The sequence below is a fragment of the Nerophis lumbriciformis genome, linkage group LG17 (genome assembly GCF_033978685.3).
Source record: "Nerophis lumbriciformis linkage group LG17, RoL_Nlum_v2.1, whole genome shotgun sequence".
Lineage (NCBI taxonomy): Eukaryota > Metazoa > Chordata > Actinopteri > Syngnathiformes > Syngnathidae > Nerophis > Nerophis lumbriciformis.
The window spans coordinates 7480001-7500000 of NC_084564.2; the positions used below are offsets into that span (position 1 = coordinate 7480001).

The following is a 20000-nucleotide window of genomic DNA, read 5'->3' on the forward strand; positions in this document are numbered from 1 at the left end:
GGCGTGCACAGGGTCCCTTGTTTAGTGGGCGTGGCCTCTTACGGCAGCTTGGCGGACAGGTAGGAAATGAGGGCGGCGATGGCGCAGACGTAGGTGATGATCCCGAACACGATGGAGAGGACAGAGAGCCACAGAGCCTGGCGAGACGCCGCGTTGGCCCCCTGGTAGTCGCCCTCGGCCGAAGCCTTGTTGGTCTGCAGGAAGACACGAGAGGTGCAGTGTTGCTTTTTAGTGATGACACAGCAGACGAGGTGGAGATGAAACATGTTTTTATGGCCGCGCCGTCACTTCCTTCCTTGCACCAGACACTATTAGGAATCCATCAGCGTCCTCGTGGCTCTAATTAAACCTTAACGAAGACCATCGATTGCACGGGACCGCCTCTGTCGCTCGCTGGAGAATTAATGGGACTGGGAGGGGGCGGGGCTAAAGTGGAGATGTCAGAGCTTTTCTCTTTCAGACATTTGTGTCGACCCTTTTTCTACTGACCCTGACATGAACTGCACCCTTTTGTCTGAAAGGGCTTTTGTTATAGCCTACATACATCTCTGCCAGCAGGGGGCGCCAAATAACATTCTCAGCCTTCATCACAATATGTAATATGTACAATATACACACTGCAAGTATATATATATATATATATAATGTAGTAACAGACACCTTCATAACAATATGTAATATGTACAATATACACACTGCAAGTATATATATAATGTAGTAACTGACACCTTCATAACAATATGTAATATGTACAATAAACACACTGCAAGTATATATATAATGTAGTAACAGACTCCTTCATAACAATATGTAATATGTACAATAAACACACTGCAAGTATATATATAATGTAGTAACAGACTCCTTCACAACAATATGTAATATGTACAATATACACACTGCAAGTATATATATAATGTAGTAACAGACACCTTCATACACACTGCAAGTATGTATATATAATTTAGTAACAGTCACCTTCATAACAATATGTAATATGTACAATATACACACTAAGTATATATATATATGTATAATGTAGTAACAAACACCTTCATAAAAATATGTACAATATACACACTGCAAGTATATATATATTGTAGTAACAGACACCTTCATAACAATATGTAATATGCAGCGTGTTTACTTGTGTGTGATATCAAGTGCGATACAAGCTGTCCTGCAGAGTGTTTACTTGTGTGTGATATCATGTGCGATACAAGCAGTCCTGCAGCGTGTTTACTAGTGTGTGATATCAAGTGCGATACAAGCGGTCCTGCAGTGTTTTTACTTGTGTGTGATATCATGTGCGATACAAGCAGTCCTGCAGCGTGTTTACTAGTGTGTGATATCAAGTGCGATACAAGCTGTCCTGCAGCATGTTTACTTATGTGTGATATCATGTGCAATACAAGCAGTCCTGCAGCGTGTTTACTAGTGTGTGATATCAAGTGTGATACAAGCGGTCCTGCAGTGTCTTTACTTGTGTGTGATATCATGTGCGATACAAGCAGTCCTGCAGCATGTTTACTTATGTGTGATGTCATGTGCGATACAAGCAGTCCTGCAGCGTGTTTACTAGTGTGTGATATCAAGTGCGATACAAGCGGTCCTGCAGTGTCTTTACTTGTGTGTGATATCATGTGCGATACAAGCAGTCCTGCAGCGTGTGTACTAGTGTGTGATATCAAGTGCGATACAAGCGGTCCTGCAGGGTGTTTACTTGTGTGTGATATCATGTGCGATACAAGCGTTCCTGTAGAGTGTTTACTTGTGTGTGATATCATGTACGATACAAGCAGTCCTGCAGAGTGTTTACTTGTGTGTGATATCAAGTGCGATATAAGCGGTCCTGCAGCTCGTTCACTTGTGTGTGATGTCATGTGTGATACAAGCATTGTATGCAGGGAGTTTACTTATGTTTTATATCGTAAGGTGCCCAAAGATTCACTCCCCTAGTAGCTAGGCTATAGGTTCCAAGTATCGTTCAGCTACACAACGGCTAAGCACACTATAGCACACAAGCTAGACATAGGAAATAATTGAAGAATATCGCAGTGTCAATATAAACAAGTATCAAATAGTTATCGTTGCATATTACTCACACATGCAAAGTCTCCGGGACAGAAGCCTGATAGAAAGCATCCAGTAACAAACGTGTCCGCACCATTCAACTTACTGCTTCATGAGCTCAACTTCTTGAGTTATTGTGGCCAGAAAAAAACAATTAGCACTCCACTTCAACTTTAAGACAGCATAAGTCCACTCCAGGCAGGTCGTCATAAATATGTTAGTGCATTGTTCTCTCTTTGACTCATTTCTCTTCATCAAAACTTTTCTCACATTACACACCACTAAATAAAGTATTTATTCCTCATGCTGATATCATATCAGATTGTGTGTGTGTGTGTGTGTGTGTGTGTGTGTGTGTGTGTGTGTGTGTGTGTGTGTGTGTGTGTGTGTGTGTACCTTCTGCGAGAGGTAGAAGGCGGCGATGCCCAGGGGCCAGAAGCAGCAGAGCATGGAGAAGAAGGCGAGGCCCAGGTAGTCCTGAGGGATCATTAGAGGGAAGTTGCTGTCGCTGTCACTGTCGCTGAAGTCTCCCATGGACGAGTCCTGAGGGATACGGTGGACAGGTCAGTCCCTTTACCAGACCCTCACCACACCAGTCCAAGATCTACTGCGCTACCACACTGATGCCAAAGTGCTACTCAGTGGGCCGCAGCTAAACAAAAACACTAGTCAAAGATCCTCTATATCACAGGAGCATGTTGCTGTTTTGTGGAATCCACTACAAAAATACTAGTCAAAGATCCTATATATCACAGGAGCATGTGGCTGTTTTTCGGAATCTACTACAAAAACACTAGTCAAAGACCCTCTATATCACGGGAGCATGTTGCTGTTTTTCGGAATCTACAACAAAAACACTAGTCAAAGACCCGCTATATCACGGGAGCATGTGGCTGTTTTTCAGAATCTACAACAAAAACTCTAGTCAAAGATCCTTTATATCACAGGAGCATGTTGCTGTTTTCCGGAATCTACTACAAAAACACTAGTCAAAGATCTTCTATATCACAGGAGCATGTTGCTGTTTTTTGGAATCTACTACCAAAACACTAGTCAAAGATCCTCTATATCACAGGAGCATGTGGCTGTTTTTTGGAATCTACTTCCGAAACACTAGTCAAAGATCCTCTATATCACAGGAGCATGTTGCTGTTTTTCGGAATCTACAACAAAAACACTAGTCAAAGACCCTCTATATCACAGGAGCATGTTGCTGTTTTTTGGAATCTACTTCAAAAACACTAGTCAAAGATCCTCTATATCACAGGAGCATGTTGCTGTTTTGTGGAATCCACTACAAAAATACTAGTCAAAGATCCTATATATCACAGGAGCATGTGGCTGTTTTTCGGAATCTACTACAAAAACACTAGTCAAAGACCCTCTATATCACGGGAGCATGTTGCTGTTTTTCGGAATCTACAACAAAAACACTAGTCAAAGACCCGCTATATCACGGGAGCATGTGGCTGTTTTTCAGAATCTACAACAAAAACTCTAGTCAAAGATCCTTTATATCACAGGAGCATGTTGCTGTTTTCCGGAATCTACTACAAAAACACTAGTCAAAGATCTTCTATATCACAGGAGCATGTTGCTGTTTTTTGGAATCTACTACCAAAACACTAGTCAAAGATCCTCTATATCACAGGAGCATGTGGCTGTTTTTTGGAATCTACTTCCGAAACACTAGTCAAAGATCCTCTATATCACAGGAGCATGTTGCTGTTTTTCGGAATCTACAACAAAAACACTAGTCAAAGACCCTCTATATCACAGGAGCATGTTGCTGTTTTTTGGAATCTACTTCAAAAACACTAGTCAAAGATCCTCTATATCACAGGAGCATGTTGCTGTTTTTTGGAATATACTTCCGAAACACTAGTCAAAAATCCTCTATATAACAGGAGCATGTTGCTGTTTTTTGGAATCTACTACAAAAACACTAGTCAAAGATCCTCTATATCACAGGAGCATGTTGCTGTTTTTTGGAATATACTTCCGAAACACTAGTCAAAAATCCTCTATATAACAGGAGCATGTTGCTGTTTTTTGGAATCTACTACAAAAATACTAGTCAAAGATCCTCTATATCACAGGAGCATGTTGCCGTTTTTCGGAATCTACTACAAAAACACTAGTCAAAGATCTTCTATATCACAGGAGCATGTTGCTGTTTTTTGGAATCTACTACCAAAACACTAGTCAAAGATCCTCTATATCACTGGAGCATGTGGGTGTTTTTTGGAATCTACTTCCGAAACACTAGTCAAAGATCCTCTGTATCACAGGAGCATGTTGCTGTTTTTCGGAATCTACAACAAAAACACTAGTCAAAGACCCTCTATATCACAGGAGCATGTTGCTGTTTTTTGGAATCTACTTCAAAAACACTAGTCAAAGATCCTCTATATCACAGGAGCATGTTGCTGTTTTTTTGGAATATACTTCCGAAACACTAGTCAAAAATCCTCTATATAACAGGAGCATGTTGCTGTTTTATGGAATCTACAACAAAAACACGAGTCAAAGATCCTCTATATCACAGGAGCATGTTGCTGTTTTTCGGTATCTACTACAAAAACACTAGTCAAAGATCCTTTATATCACAGGAGCATGTGGCTGTTTTTTGGAATATACTACAAAAACACTAGTCAAAGATCCTCTATATCACAGGAGCATGTTGCTGTTTTTTGGAATCTACTTCTAAAACACTAGTCAAAGATCCTCTATATCACAGAAGCATGTTGCTGTTTTTTGAAATCTACTTCCGAAACACTAGTCAAAGATCCTCTATATCACAGGAGCATGTTGCTGTTTTTCGGAATCTACTACAAAAACACTAGTCAAAGATCTTCTATATCACAGGAGCATGTTACTGTTTTTTTGGAATCTACTACAAAAACACTAGTCAAAGATCCTCTATGTCACAGGAGCATGTTGCTGTTTTTCGGTATCTACTACAAAAACACTAGACAAAATCCTCTATATCACAGGAGCATGTTGCTGTTTTTTGGAATCTACTTCGGAAACACTAGTCAAAGATCCTCTATATAACAGGAGCATGTTGCTGTTTTTTGGAATCTACTACAAAAACCCTCGTCAAAGATCCTCTATATCAGCCTTTTGAGACACTTGTGATTTAGGGCTATATAAATAAACATTGATTGATTGATTAATATATCAAAGGAGCATGTTGCTGTTTTTTGGAATCTACTACAAAAACACGAGTCAAAGATCCTCTATATCACAGGATTATGTTGCTGTTTTTTGGAATCTACTACAAAAACACTAGTCAAAGATCCTCTATATCACATGAGCATGTTGCTGTTTTTGTTGGAATCTACAACAAAAACACGAGTCAAAGATCCTCCATATCACAGGAGCATGTTGCTGTTTTTCAGTATCTACTACAAAAACACTAGACAAAATCCTCTATATCACAGGAGCATGTTGCTGTTTTTTGGAATCTACTACAAAAACACTAGTCAAAGATCCTCCATATCACAGGAGCATGTGGCTGTTTTTCGGAATCTACTACAAAAACACTAGTCAAAGACCCTCTATATCACGGGAGCATGTGGCTGTTTTTCAGAATCTACAACAAAAACTCTAGTCAATGATCCTCTATCACAGGAGCATGTTGCTGTTTTTTGGAAACTACTACAAAAACACTAGTCAAAGATCCTCGATACCACAGGAGCTTGTTGCTGTTTTGTGGAATCCACTACAAAAACACTAGTCAAAGATCCTCTATACCACAGGAGCATGTTGCTGTTTTGTGGAATGCACTACAAAAACACTAGTCAAAGATCCTCTATATCACAGGAGCATGTTGCTGTTTTTCGGAATCTACTACAAAAACACTGGTCAAAGATCCTCTATATCACAGGAGCATGTTGCTGTTTTTTTTTTAATTTACTACAAAAACACGAGTCAAAGATCCTCTATATCACAGGAGCATGTTGCTGTTTTTTGGAATCTACTACAAAAACACTAGTCAAAGATCCTCTATATCACAGGAGCATGTTGCTGTTTTTCGGAATCTACTACAAAAACACTAGTCAAAGATCTTCTATATCACAGGAGCATGTTGCTGTTTTTTGGAATCTACTACCAAAACACTAGTCAAAGATCCTCTGTATCACTGGAGCATGTGGCTGTTTTTTGGAATCTACTTCCGAAACACTAGTCAAAGATCCTCTATAATACAGGAGCATGTTGCTGTTTTTCGGAATCTACAACAAAAACACTAGTCAAAGACCCTCTATATCACAGGAGCATGTTGCTGTTTTTTGGAGTCTACCTCAAAAACACTAGTCAAAGATCCTCTATATCACAGGAGCATGTTGCTGTTTTTCGGAATATACTTCCGAAACACTAGTCAAAAATCCTCTATATAACAGGAGCATGTTGCTGTTTTTTGGAATCTACTTCAAAAACACTAGTCAAAGATCCTCTATATCACAGGATTATGTTGCCGGTTTTCGGAATCTACTACAAAAACACTAGTCAAAGATCCTCTATATCACAGGAGCATGTTGCTGTTTTTATGGAATCTACAACAAAAACACGAGTCAAAGATCCTCTATATCACAGGAGCATGTTGCTGTTTTTCGGTATCTACTACAAAAACACTAGTCAAAGATCCTTTATATCACAGGAGCATGTGGCTGTTTTTTGGAATATACTACAAAAACACTAGTCAAAGATCCTCTATATCACAGGAGCATGTTGCTGTTTTTTGGAATCTACTTCTAAAACACTAGTCAAAGATCCTCTATATCACAGAAGCATGTTGCTGTTTTTTGAAATCTACTTCCGAAACACTAGTCAAAGATCCTCTATATCACAGGAGCATGTTGCTGTTTTTCGGAATCTACTACAAAAACACTAGTCAAAGATCTTCTATATCACAGGAGCATGTTACTGTTTTTTTGGAATCTACTACAAAAACACTAGTCAAAGATCCTCTATGTCACAGGAGCATGTTGCTGTTTTTCGGTATCTACTACAAAAACACTAGACAAAATCCTCTATATCACAGGAGCATGTTGCTGTTTTTTGGAATCTACTTCCGAAACACTAGTCAAAGATCCTCTATATAACAGGAGCATGTTGCTGTTTTTTGGAATCTACTACAAAAACCCTCGTCAAAGATCCTCTATATCAGCCCTTTGAGACACTTGTGATTTAGGGCTATATAAATAAACATTGATTGATTGATTAATATATCACAGGAGCATGTTGCTGTTTTTTGGAATCTACTACAAAAACACGAGTCAAAGATCCTCTATATCACAGGATTATGTTGCTGTTTTTTGGAATCTACTACAAAAACACTAGTCAAAGATCCTCTATATCACATGAGCATGTTGCTGTTTTTGTTGGAATCTACAACAAAAACACGAGTCAAAGATCCTCCATATCACAGGAGCATGTTGCTGTTTTTCAGTATCTACTACAAAAACACTAGTCAAAATCCTCTATATCACAGGAGCATGTGGCTGTTTTTTGGAATCTACTTCCGAAACACTAGTCAAAGATCCTCTATATCACAGGAGCATGTTGCTGTTTTTCGGAATCTACTACAAAAACACTAGTCAAAGATCTTCTATATCACAGGAGTATGTTGCTGTTTTTTGGAATCTACTACCAAAACACTAGTCAAAGATCCTCTATATCACTGGAGCATGTGGCTGTTTTTTGGAATCTACTTCCGAAACACTAGTCAAAGATCCTCTATATCACAGGAGCATGTTGCTGTTTTTCGGAATCTACAACAAAAACACTAGTGAAAGACCCTCTATATCACAGGAGCATGTTGCTGTTTTTTGGAATCTACTTCAAAAACACTAGTCAAAGATCCTCTATATCACAGGAGCATGTTGCTGTTTTTTGGAATATACTTCCGAAACACTAGTCAAAATCCTCTATATAACAGGAGCATGTTGCTGTTTTTTGGAATCTACTACAAAAACACCAGTCAAAGATCTTCTATATCACAGGAGCATGTTGCTGTTTTTCTTGGAATCTACTTCCGAAACACTAGTCAAAAATCCTCTATATAACAGGAGCATGTTGCTGTTTTTCGGAATCTACTACAAAAACACTAGTCAAAGATCTTCTATATCACAGGAGCATGTTGCTGTTTTTTGGAATCTACTACCAAAACACTAGTCAAAGATCCTCTATATCACTGGAGCATGTGGCTGTTTTTTGGAATCTACTTCCGAAACACTAGTCAAAGATCCTCTATATCACAGGAGCATGTTGCTGTTTTTCGGAATCTACAACAAAAACACTAGTCAAAGACCCTCTATATCACAGGAGCATGTTGCTGTTTTTTGGAATCTACTTCAAAAACACTAGTCAAAGATCCTCTATATCACAGGAGCATGTTGCTGTTTTTTGGAATATACTTCCGAAACACTAGTCAAAAATCCTCTATATAACAGGAGCATGTTGCTGTTTTTTGGAATCTACTACAAAAACACTAGTCAAAGATCCTCTATATCACAGGAGCATGTTGCTGTTTTTTTGGGAATCTACTTCCGAAACACTAGTCAAAAATCCTCTATATAACAGGAGCATGTTGCTGTTTTTTGGAATCTACTACAAAAACACTAGTCAAAGATCCTCTATATCACAGGAGCATGTTGCCTTTTTTCGGAATCTACTACAAAAACACTAGTCAAAGATCCTCTATATCACAGGAGCATGTTGCTGTTTTTTGGAATCTACTACAAAAACACTAGTCAAAGATCCTCCATATCACAGGAGCATGTGGCTGTTTTTCGGAATCTACTACAAAAACACTAGTCAAAGACCCTCTATATCACGGGAGCATGTGGCTGTTTTTCAGAATCTACAACAAAAACTCTAGTCAAAGATCCTCCATATCACAGGAGCATGTTGCTGTTTTTTGGAAACTACTACAAAAACACTAGTCAAAGATCCTCGATACCACAGGAGCATGTTGCTGTTTTGTGGAATGCACTACAAAAACACTAGTCAAAGATCCTCTATATCACAGGAGCATGTTGCTGTTTTTCGGAATCTACTACAAAAACACTGGTCAAAGATCCTCTATATCACAGGAGCATGTTGCTGTTTTTTTGGAATTTACTACAAAACCACGAGTCAAAGATCCTCTATATCACAGGAGCATGTTGCTGTTTTTTGGAATCTACTACAAAAACACTAGTCAAAGATCTTCTATATCACAGGAGCATGTTGCGGTTTTTTGGAATCTACTTCTAAAACACTAGTCAAAGATCCTCTATATCACAGAAGCATGTTGCTGTTTTTTGGAATCTACTTCCGAAACACTAGTCAAAAATCCTCTATATCACAGGAGCATGTTGCTGTTTTTCGGAATCTACTACAAAAACACTAGTCAAAGATCTTCTATATCACAGGAGCATGTTGCTGTTTTTTTGGAATCTACTACAAAAACACTAGTCAAAGATCCTCTATATCACAGGAGCATGTTGCTGTTTTTTTTTTAATCTACTTCCGAAACACTAGTCAAAAATCCTCTATATAACAGGAGCATGTTGCTGTTTTTTGGAATCTACTACAAAAACACTAGTCAAAGATCCTCTATATCTCAGGAGCATGTTGCCTTTTTTCGGAATCTACTACAAAAACACTAGTCAAAGATCCTCTATATCACAGGAGCATGTTGCTGTTTTTTGGAATCTACTACAAAAACACTAGTCAAAGATCCTCCATATCACAGGAGCATGTAGCTGTTTTTCGGAATCTACTACAAAAACACTATTCAAAGACCCTCTATATCACGGTAGCATGTGGCTGTTTTTCAGAATCTACAACAAAAACTCTAGTCAAAGATCCTCTATCACAGGAGCATGTTGCTGTTTTTTGGAAACTACTACAATAACACTAGTCAAATATCCTCTATATCACAGGAGCATGTGGCTGTTTTTTGGAATCTACTTCCGAAACACTAGTCAAAGATCCTCTATATCACAGGAGCATGTTGCTGTTTTTCGGAATACACAACAAAAACACTAGTCAAAGACCCTCTATATCACAGGAGCATGTGGCTGTTTTTCAGAATCTACAACAAAAACACTAGGCAAAGATCCTCTATATCACAGGAGCATGTTGCTGTTTTTTGGAATCTACTACAAAAACACTAGTCAAAGATCCTTTATACCACAGGAGTATGTCGCTGTTTTTCGGAATCTACTAAAAAATGCCAGTCAAAGATCCTCTATTTGACGAGAGCTGTCTTGGCATTTAGAGGACCTACTGCAAAAGATCTCCTATGCAAAAGGCGAGCTGTTTTTAAGAATCTTCTGTGAAAACGCTTAACAAAGATCCTCTACATTGCTCTTCTTTTTACTGCAGTCTGCTGCACAAATGCTAGTCAAAGATCCTCTATATGGTAGGAGTCATCTGCTTGTTTTAAGATATCTGCTGCAAATACTGGGAAAACACTTGTCAAAGATCATCTCCGCGACAGGAGTTTTGAAGGTCCTGCTGTGTGGAAGTAGGGATGTGTTATGAAGTGATGCTTATTTTACACTCTTCCATATTCATGCTGTGAAAGATGGAAACATTGGACACGTCACAGCTTTGTTCTTGCCACCAGAGGGTGCTATTTTTGTAATGTTCTGCACAAATGCTTGTCAAAGATGGACAGCATGCGCTGCTATTTTTAATCATCTCGGCAAAAAGACTGAAGGATGAATTTGTCCTTCATATCAACCTTGACTGCGCCTAAAGGGGCCTGAAAGCGGGAAGCAAAGTGCATTGTGGGAACTTTGCTGGTGCCGCTGAGGTCATGTGACCGGACCAGGTTATCCTGCTGGTGACTCACGCATCCTCGCCAAAGCGGCGTTTATTCGATGTGACTTCACACGCGTCCTCCCTCGCCAGATCTGCAAAACAAGCATGTGGATGGCCACTTTAAAAAGACGTGGCCACATATATGTCATGGCGGACCACTTCAAATGACTTGGCAGGCCACATTTCCTGGTAGACCGCACTAAAATAGGCGGGCCACAAAAGTGATGTGACGAGTCACGTTAAAATTATGAGGCAGGCCACGTTAAAATTATGTAGCGGACTACATAAGATTATGTGGCGGGCCACATTAAAATTATGTAGTGGACCACATCAAATTATGTAGCGGTCCACATTAAAATGATATAGAGAACTTCATAAAATTATGAGGGAGGCCAAATTAAATGAGGTGGCCCACCACATAAAATTATGTGGTGGGCCACATTAAAATTATGTAGCAGACCACATAAAATGACGTGGCGAACCACACAAAATGATGTGGCTACGTTAAAATTATGTGGCGGGCCACTTTAAATTATGTGGCGGGCCATTTTAAAACGATGTAGTGGACCACATCAAATTATGTGGCGGGCCACATTAAAATGATGTAGCGGACCTCATAATATTGAGGTGGCGGACCACATAAAATTATGTGGTGGGCCACCTTAAAATTATGTAGCAGACCACATAAAATGACGTAACGAACCACCTAAAATTATGTGGCTACGTTAAGATTATGTGGCGGGCCACATTACAATAATGTGACGGGCAACATTAAAATGATGTAGTGGACCACATCAAATTATGTGGCGGGCCACAATAAAATGATGTCGCGGACCTCATAAAATTGAGGTGGCAGACCACATAAAATTATGTGGTGGGCCACTTTAAAATTGCGTAGCAGACCACATAAAATGACGTGGTGAACCACATAAAATGATGTGGCAGGCCACATTACAATAATGTTGTGGGCCACATTAAATGATGTGGCAAGTCACATTAAAATGATGAGGCAAACCACGTTAAAATTATTGGACGAGCCACAATAAATCAGGTAGCAGACCTCAATAAATGACGTGGCGAACCACATAAAATGACATGGCGAACCACCTAAAATGAAGTGGCTACGTTAAAATAATGTGACGGGCAACATTAAAATGATGTAGTGGACCACATCAAATTATGTGGCGGGCCACATTAAAATGATGTCGCGGACCTCATAAAATTGAGGTGGCAGACCACATAAAATTATGTGGTGGGCCATATTAAAATTGTGTAGCAGACCACATAAAATGACGTGGCGAACCACATAAAATGATGTGGCAGGCCACATTACAATAATGTGGCGGGCCACATTAAATGATGTGGCAAGTCACATTAAAATGATGAGGCAAACCACGTTAAAATTATTGGACGAGCCACAAATATATCAGGTAGCAGACCTCAATAAATGACGTGGCGAACCACATAAAATGAAGTGGCTACGTTAAAATTATGTGGCGGGCCACATTACAATAATGTGACGGGCAACATTAAAATGATGTAGTGGACCACATCAAATTATGTGGCAAGCCACATTAAAATGATGTCGCGGACCTCATAAAATTGAGGTGGCAGACCACATAAAATTATGTGGTGGGCCAGATTAAAATTGTGTAGCAGACCACATAAAATGACGTGGTGAACCACATAAAATGATGTGGCGGGCCACATTAAATGAGGTGGCAAGTCACATTAAAATGATGAGGCAAACCACGTTAAAATTATTGGACGAGCCACAATAAATCAGGTAGCAGACCTCAATAAATGATGTGGCGAACCACATAAAATGACATGGCGAACCACCTAAAATGAAGTGGCTACGTTAAAATTATGTGGCGGGCCACATTACAATAATGTGACGGGCAACATTAAAATGATGTAGTGGACCACATCAAATTATGTGGCAAGCCACATTAAAATGTCGCGGACCTCATAAAATTGAGGTGGCAGACCACATAAAATTATGTGGTGGGCCACATTAAAATTGTGTAGCAGACCACATAAAATGACGTGGTGAACCACATAAAATTATGTGGCAGGCCACATTACAATAATGTGGCGGGCCACATTACAATAATGTGGCGGGCCACATTACAATAATGTGGTGGGCCACATTACAATAATGTGGCGGGCCACATTAAATGAGGTGGCAAGTCACATTAAAATGATGAGGCAAACCACGTTAAAATTATTGGACGAGCCACAATAAATCAGGTAGCAGACCTCAATAAATGACGTGGCGAAACACATAAAATGACATGGCGAACCACGCAAAATTATGTGGCGGGCCACGTTAAAATAATGTGAAGGGCTACTTTAAATGGTGTGGCGGACCACATAAAATTATGTAGCAGCCCGTATTTAAATGACTTGACGGACCACAAAAAATGGTGTGGTCAGTCACCTTAAAATTATAAGGCAAACCACATTAAAAGTATTGGCCACATTAAATTAGCTAGCAGATCTCATTAAATGATGTGGCATGCCACATTAAATTGATGTAGAGGACCACATAAAATGATGTGGCGGGCCACTTTAAATGATGTAGCAGACCATATTTAAATGACTTGGCGAACCACAAAAAATGATGTGGCGGGCAACATAAAATTACATGGCGGGCAACCTAAAAATAATGTGGCAGGCCACTTTAAAATTATAGGATGGGCCACATTAAATGATGAGGCGAGTCACATTAAAAGATGACCAGGCTTTCTGCTCCGCCGCTCCCAGTCTGTGGAACACTCTCCCTGACCACCTGAGGGCACCACAGACTGTGGATGCTTTAAAAAAAGGCTTAAAAACCCTTTTTTTTTTTTTTTTTAAACCCTTTTTTTTTTTTGATACATGCATACTAGTTTTAGCTATTTGGCTGTTCTAGTTTTTATTTTTATCTATTTTTTTTTATTATCTTTTTATTTTTATTTTTTTAATACACTGTAGCACTTTGAGGTTGTTTACTCAATGTAAAGTGCTTTTTACAAATAAAATCTATTATTATTATTATTAAAATTATGAGGCAAACGACGTTAAAATTATTGGACGAGCCACATTAAATTATACAAAGAATGACATGGCGGGCGACTTTGAAATGATGTGGCGGCCAACAAAAAATCAGGTGGCGAGCCACATAAAATGACACAGCAGGTCACATTTAAAATAAATGTGGCGGGAAAAGATGAAATGATATGGCGGACCACAACAAAATGATGTGGCGGGCTGGATTGTGTGTGACACCTGTGTGCTACATGATGAATATTGTTGAATAATACCTACAAAAAGACCTCATTTGTGGCGCTTTGTTTGCACTGGTGTTGTCCAGGGAAGTGAAATCAGTGTTTACTTTGTGCACTGAAGGAGAAGAGGACTCCGTGTTGCATTCAAGGTCACCACAACGTTCTCTTCCACAAGCCTGCACAATGAGCTTTTTTTTTTTTCAAAACAAAAACCAGCAACCTTTAGTTTGTCCTTGAGGAGCGAACATCAGCCATGCTCATGCTCGGTGCTCATGCGGCGGGAAGGAAAGTGAGAGTGAGCTCCTCACCTCTCGTGCGTCTTCCTATTTTGGAGTCTATGTGCCGATTGTAGCTGAGATAGGCTCCAGCGCCCCCGTGACCCCGAAGGGAATAAGCGGTAGAAAATGGATGGATGGATGTGCGCGTCCTCAAATGCCACGTGAGTGCAGCTGTCAGAGTTGGGTTACCTGCATCCAGCTTCATGACGTCATCACGCTGTCCCCAAAATACTCTTCTTGCGTCTATTTTTAAGTCGGCCCTCGCCACATGACAGTCACTCATCCTTTTTTTACCGCCAGCAGCAGCAGACCACGTGTCAAACATTTCAAGCGGGCCATTAATTATTGTTTGCTCTGCGGCCAAGCCTGCTTTCATCATTCAAGCCATGACTTTTTTTGTCATGTCCTCTCGGAACTACTACAACTTGTCTGTGACCTAATGTTGCATTCAAGGAAAGTAGGACAAAAACATGGCTGACCACATTTAACACAGAGATACTAGCTATATATCAGTCTACTAGGGGTGTCCCCACACAACCTCATAGTTTCTGATGTGATACTGATGTTGCAGTCGTCCGTATCGGCCGATACCAACGTTGAGCCGATACGATACATGCTTTTATTATTTAGTAGTGTGGAATGATTGACAAGGAACCGCATTGGGCTAAAAACCCAGGGGTCGAAAGCTGTACCGTATATATATATATATATATATATATATATATATATATATATATATATATATATATATATATATATATATATATATATATATACAGGTATACAAGCCCCAAAAGCAGTGAAGTTGTCATGTTGTGTAAATAAAAACAGAATACAATGATTTGCAAATCCTTTTCAACTTATATTCAATTGAATATACTGCAAAGACAAGATATTTAACGTTCACACTGAGAAACAGCGAAGCCGGCGGTGTTTCTGGGTGTTGTTGATAAATGGCTTTGGCTTTGCAAAGTAGAGTTTTAACTTGCACTGACAGATGTAGCGACCAACCGTAGTTACTGACAGTGGTTTTCTGAAGTGTTCCTGAACCCATGTGGTGATATCCTTTACACACTGATGTCGCTTACGTGCAGTGATTTCTCCAGATTCTCTGAACCTTTTGATGATATTGGACCGTAGATTGTGGAATCCCTAAATTCCTTGCAATAGCTGGTTGAGAAATGTTGTTTTTAAACAATTTGCTCAGGCATTTGTTGACAAAGTGGTGACCCTCGCCCCGTCCTTGTTTGTGAATGACTGAGCATTTCATGGAAGCTGCTTTTATACCCAATCATGGCACCCACCTGTTCCCAATTAGCCTGTTCACCTGTGGGATGTTCCGAATAAGTCTTTGATGAGCATTCCTCAACTTTCTCAGTCTTTTTTGCCACTTGTGCCAGCTTTTTTGAAACACGTCGCAGGCATGAAATGAAATGAAATGAATTATATTTATATAGTGCTTTTTCCCTAGTGACTCAAAGCGCTTTACATAGTGAAAGCCAATATCTAAGTTACATTTAAACCAGTGTGGGTGGCACTGGGAGCAGGTGGGTAAAGTGTCTTGCCCAAGGACACAACGGCAGTGACTAGGATGGCAGAAGTGGGGATTGAACCTGCAACCCTCAAGTTGCTGGCACGGCCACTCTACCAACCGAGCTATACCGCCCCGGCATCAAATTCCAAATAAGATAGTATTTACAAAAAAATAACAAAGTTTTCCAGTTTGAACGTTAAATATCTTGTCTTTGCAGTCTATTCAATTGAATATAAGTTGAAAAGGATTTTCAAATCATTGTATTCTCTTTTTATTCACCATTTACACAAGGTGACAACTTCACTGCTATTGGCTTTTGTAGCATACATTTAAATACACTTAATGGAAGGCAGCATCAATGCTGACACCTAGTGGCGTTTTATAGGTACTGCCATACAAGTAATATTGCAGAATTATGGTAAAAGGTTGACATTTGTAATGCGAAGCGAAATATGATCGTGTCGTGTCTAAAATAGCTGCTATTGCTTGGTATCGTTGCGTTCTATGGTTATCGTCACACTTTTCTCTCTTTGGGGGGGTTAGGCGGAAGAGCGAGCGCGAAAGCGTAGCCTTACGTCGGAGTCGGGCAGCAGGTCGTCCTCGTCGTCCAAGCTGCAGGAGGCGCTGTGGAAGTCCTCGGCCAGCAGCTTGCTCTCCAGCGCGGGCCCCACGTCCACAAAGGTGGTCTCCAGGTAGTCGGCGGGGCCCCAGGCGGGGGCGGCCGGGTAAAGGGACTCGAGCGTGCGGGGCAGGGAGCAGGGGTCCAGCAGCTGCTGGGGCTGCTGGACCACGTCAGGGGGGTAGGCCCTCCAGGCCAGCGGAGGGTAGGCCCGGTCCTCCTCGCACTTGACCAGGAGCCCCTTGAAGAGGTGGGGGTTCTCCCCCAGCAGGGGGTGCTCCCCCAGGAGAGGGTGCTCCAGCTCGTCGCGCTTCTCCATGGATGTAATCTGCAGAAGCACAAGGGGATTACGCTCAGGCAGATGTTTCACTCATAATCCATCTCTAATCCAATTCTCTCAGAAGACAATCCTCAGGAACGCTTGGTAAGAGACAGAGTCAGTCCTTCACGTCCCGGGCGAGGAAGAAGACCGAGGACAACATGGAGGACGTCTCTGAAGGTTTTGACGAGCGGGCGAGCTAGAGGCCGGCGGTCATTTGGGACAAGTCTTCGTGTTGAAAGTCCAGAAGGCTCCACGAGTGGAAGGTCAGACGGCACGCCGAGCTGCAGCAGCTGCACGCCATGATGATGGTCTTCTAAGTCCAAGGTCTGGATCACCACAGACCAGGAAGCCTGCGAAGAAACACAGGCGTCAGTTCTACCCTCTCCACTGAACTATTGATTAGTGATCAGAGACTGCAACTGTTTGATCGCGTTCAACTCCATGGAGAAGAAGATGTTTGAATTCTGCTCTGCTTTGGCAACTTGAAGTTTGCAAAGTATTCAAATCACACTTGATGACTTCCTGAGTTCACATCCTTCTCCTCCACTGGAGAAGATGTGATACAGGATACCTGATATCATCTGATGATTGATTACTGATACAGGACTGATACAATGTTTACATTGTTGTACATTGTTGGACATTGTTGGACACTGTTTACATTGTTGGACACTGTTTACATTGTTGGACATTGTTTACATTGTTGGACAATGTTTATATTGTTGTACATTGTTTACATTGTTGTACATTTTCGTACATTGTTTACATTGTTGGAAATTGTAGTACATTGTTTACATTGTTGGACAATGTTTACATTGTTGTACATTGTTTACATTGTTAGACAATGTTTACATTGTTGGTCAATGTTTACATTTTTGGACATTGTTGTAAATTGTTTACATTGTTGGGTAATGTTTACATTGTTGGACATTGTTGTAAATTGTTTACATTGTTGGGCAATGTTTACATTGTTAGACATTGTTGTAAGTTGTTTACATTGTTGGACAATGTTTAAATTGTTGGACAATGTTTACATTGTTGGGCAATGTTTAAATTGTTGGGCAATGTTTACATTGTTGGACAATGCTTACATTGTTGGGCAAGAGTTACATTGTTTACATTGCTGTACATTGTTTACATGGTTGGGTAATGGAAACATTGTTGGAAAAGGTTTACATTGTTTGGCATTGTTAACATTGTTGGACATTTTTTATATTGTTGGACATTTTTTACATTGTTGTATATTGTTTATATTGTTGGACAATGTTTACATTGTTGTACATTGTTTACATTGTTGGATAATGTGTACATTGTTGGACATTTTTTACATTGTTGTATATTGTTTATGTTGTTGGACAATGTTTACATTGTTGTACTTGTTTACATTGTTGGATAATGTGTACATTGTTGGACATTTTTTACATTGTTGTATATGGGGACGGCGTGGCCCAGTTGGGAGACTGGCCGTGCCAGCAACCTGAGGGTTTCTGGTTCGATCCTCACCTTCTACCAACTTTGTCACGTCCGTTGTGTCCTTGAGCTTCACCCTTGCTCCTGATGGGTCGTGATAAGCGCCTTGCATGGCAGCTCCCGCCATCAGTGTGTGAATGTGTGTGTGAATGTGGAAATAGTGTCAAAGCGCTTTGAGTACCTTGAAGGTAGAAAGCGCTATACAAGTATAACCCATTGTTTACATTGTTGTACATTGTTTACATTGTTGGACAATGTTTACATTGCTTACATTGTTGTACATTGCTTAAATTGTTGGACATTGTTTACATTGTTGGACATTGTTGGACAGTTTTAACATTGTTGGGCGATGTTTACATTGTTGTACATTGCTTACATTGTTGGACAATGTTTACATTGTTGGACAGTTTTAACATTGTTGGGCGATGTTTACATTGTTGGACATTGTTTACATTCTTGGATAATGTTTACATTGTTGTACATTTTTTACATTGTTGTATATCGTTTACATTGTTGGACAATGTTTACATTCTTGGCGTGGCGAAGTTGGTAGAGTGGCCGTGCCAGCAATCAGAGGGTTGCTGGTTACTGGGGTTCAATCCCCACCTTCTACCATCCTAGTCACGTCCGTTGTGTCCTTGGGAAAGACACTTCACCCTTGCTCCTGATGGCTGCTGGTTAGCGCCTTGCATGGCAGCTCCCGCCATCAGTGTGTGAATGTGTGTGTGAATGGGTGAATGTGGAAATAGTGTCAAAGCGCTTTGAGTACCTTGAAGGTAGAAAAGCGCTATACAAGTATAACCCATTTATTATTTATTTATCATTGTTGGACATTTTTTACATTGTTGTATATTGTTTACATTGTTGGACATTTTTTACACTGTTGTACAATGTTTACATTGTTTATATTGTTTACAACATTGGACAATGTTTACATTGTTGACAATGTTTACATTGTATGATAATGTTTACATTGTTGCACAACAATGTAGTATGTCACTGCGCACCTCAGGACAAACCTGACTCCCCTATTCCATCATGGAAGGCTTAAATACCCATGTCCACACACACACACACACACACACACACACACACACACACACACACACACACACACACACACACACACACACACACACACACACACATACATGTCTTGCCTACTTTGTGTGGACCCACGTTTGGTTAGTACAGAGGTCGGCAACCCGCGTTTAGCGCCGCCCTAGTGGCTCTCTGGAGCTTTTTCAGAAATGTATGAAAAATGGAAAAAGATGAGGGGAAAACAGTCTATTTTTTGTTTTAATATGGTTTCTGTAGGAGGACAAACATGACACAAACCTCCCTAATTGTTATAAAGCACACTGTGTGTATTAAACATGCTTCACTGATTCGAGTATTTGGCGAGCACCGTTTTGTCCTACTAATTTTGGCGGTCCTTGAACTCACCGTAGTTTGTTTACATTTATAACTTTCTAGGACGTGTTTTATGCCACTTCTTTTTCTGTCTCATTTTCTCCACCAAACTTTTAAGGTTGTGCATGAAAGGTGAGTTTTGTTGATGTTATTGACTTGTTGGAGTGCTAATCAGACATATTTGGTCACTGCATGACTG

General features: G+C 40.2%; 1 protein-coding gene across 1 annotated transcript in view; it reads right to left on the reverse strand.

Moving 5' to 3' along the window:
* tmem91 (transmembrane protein 91) overlaps positions 1 to 20000 on the reverse strand; it is a 40046-nt gene that overhangs the window by 543 nt on the left and 19503 nt on the right. The window contains exons 2-4 of the mRNA XM_061972003.1: positions 16553 to 17268; positions 2470 to 2616; positions 1 to 194 (exon numbers count right to left, since the gene is read on the reverse strand). The exon at positions 1 to 194 is cut by the window's left edge and continues 543 nt beyond it. Of these exons, the coding sequence (XP_061827987.1) occupies positions 39 to 194; positions 2470 to 2616; positions 16553 to 16915 (666 nt within the window). The 5' untranslated portion in view covers positions 16916 to 17268 and the 3' untranslated portion in view covers positions 1 to 38. The remainder of the gene's footprint in view (positions 195 to 2469; positions 2617 to 16552; positions 17269 to 20000) is intronic.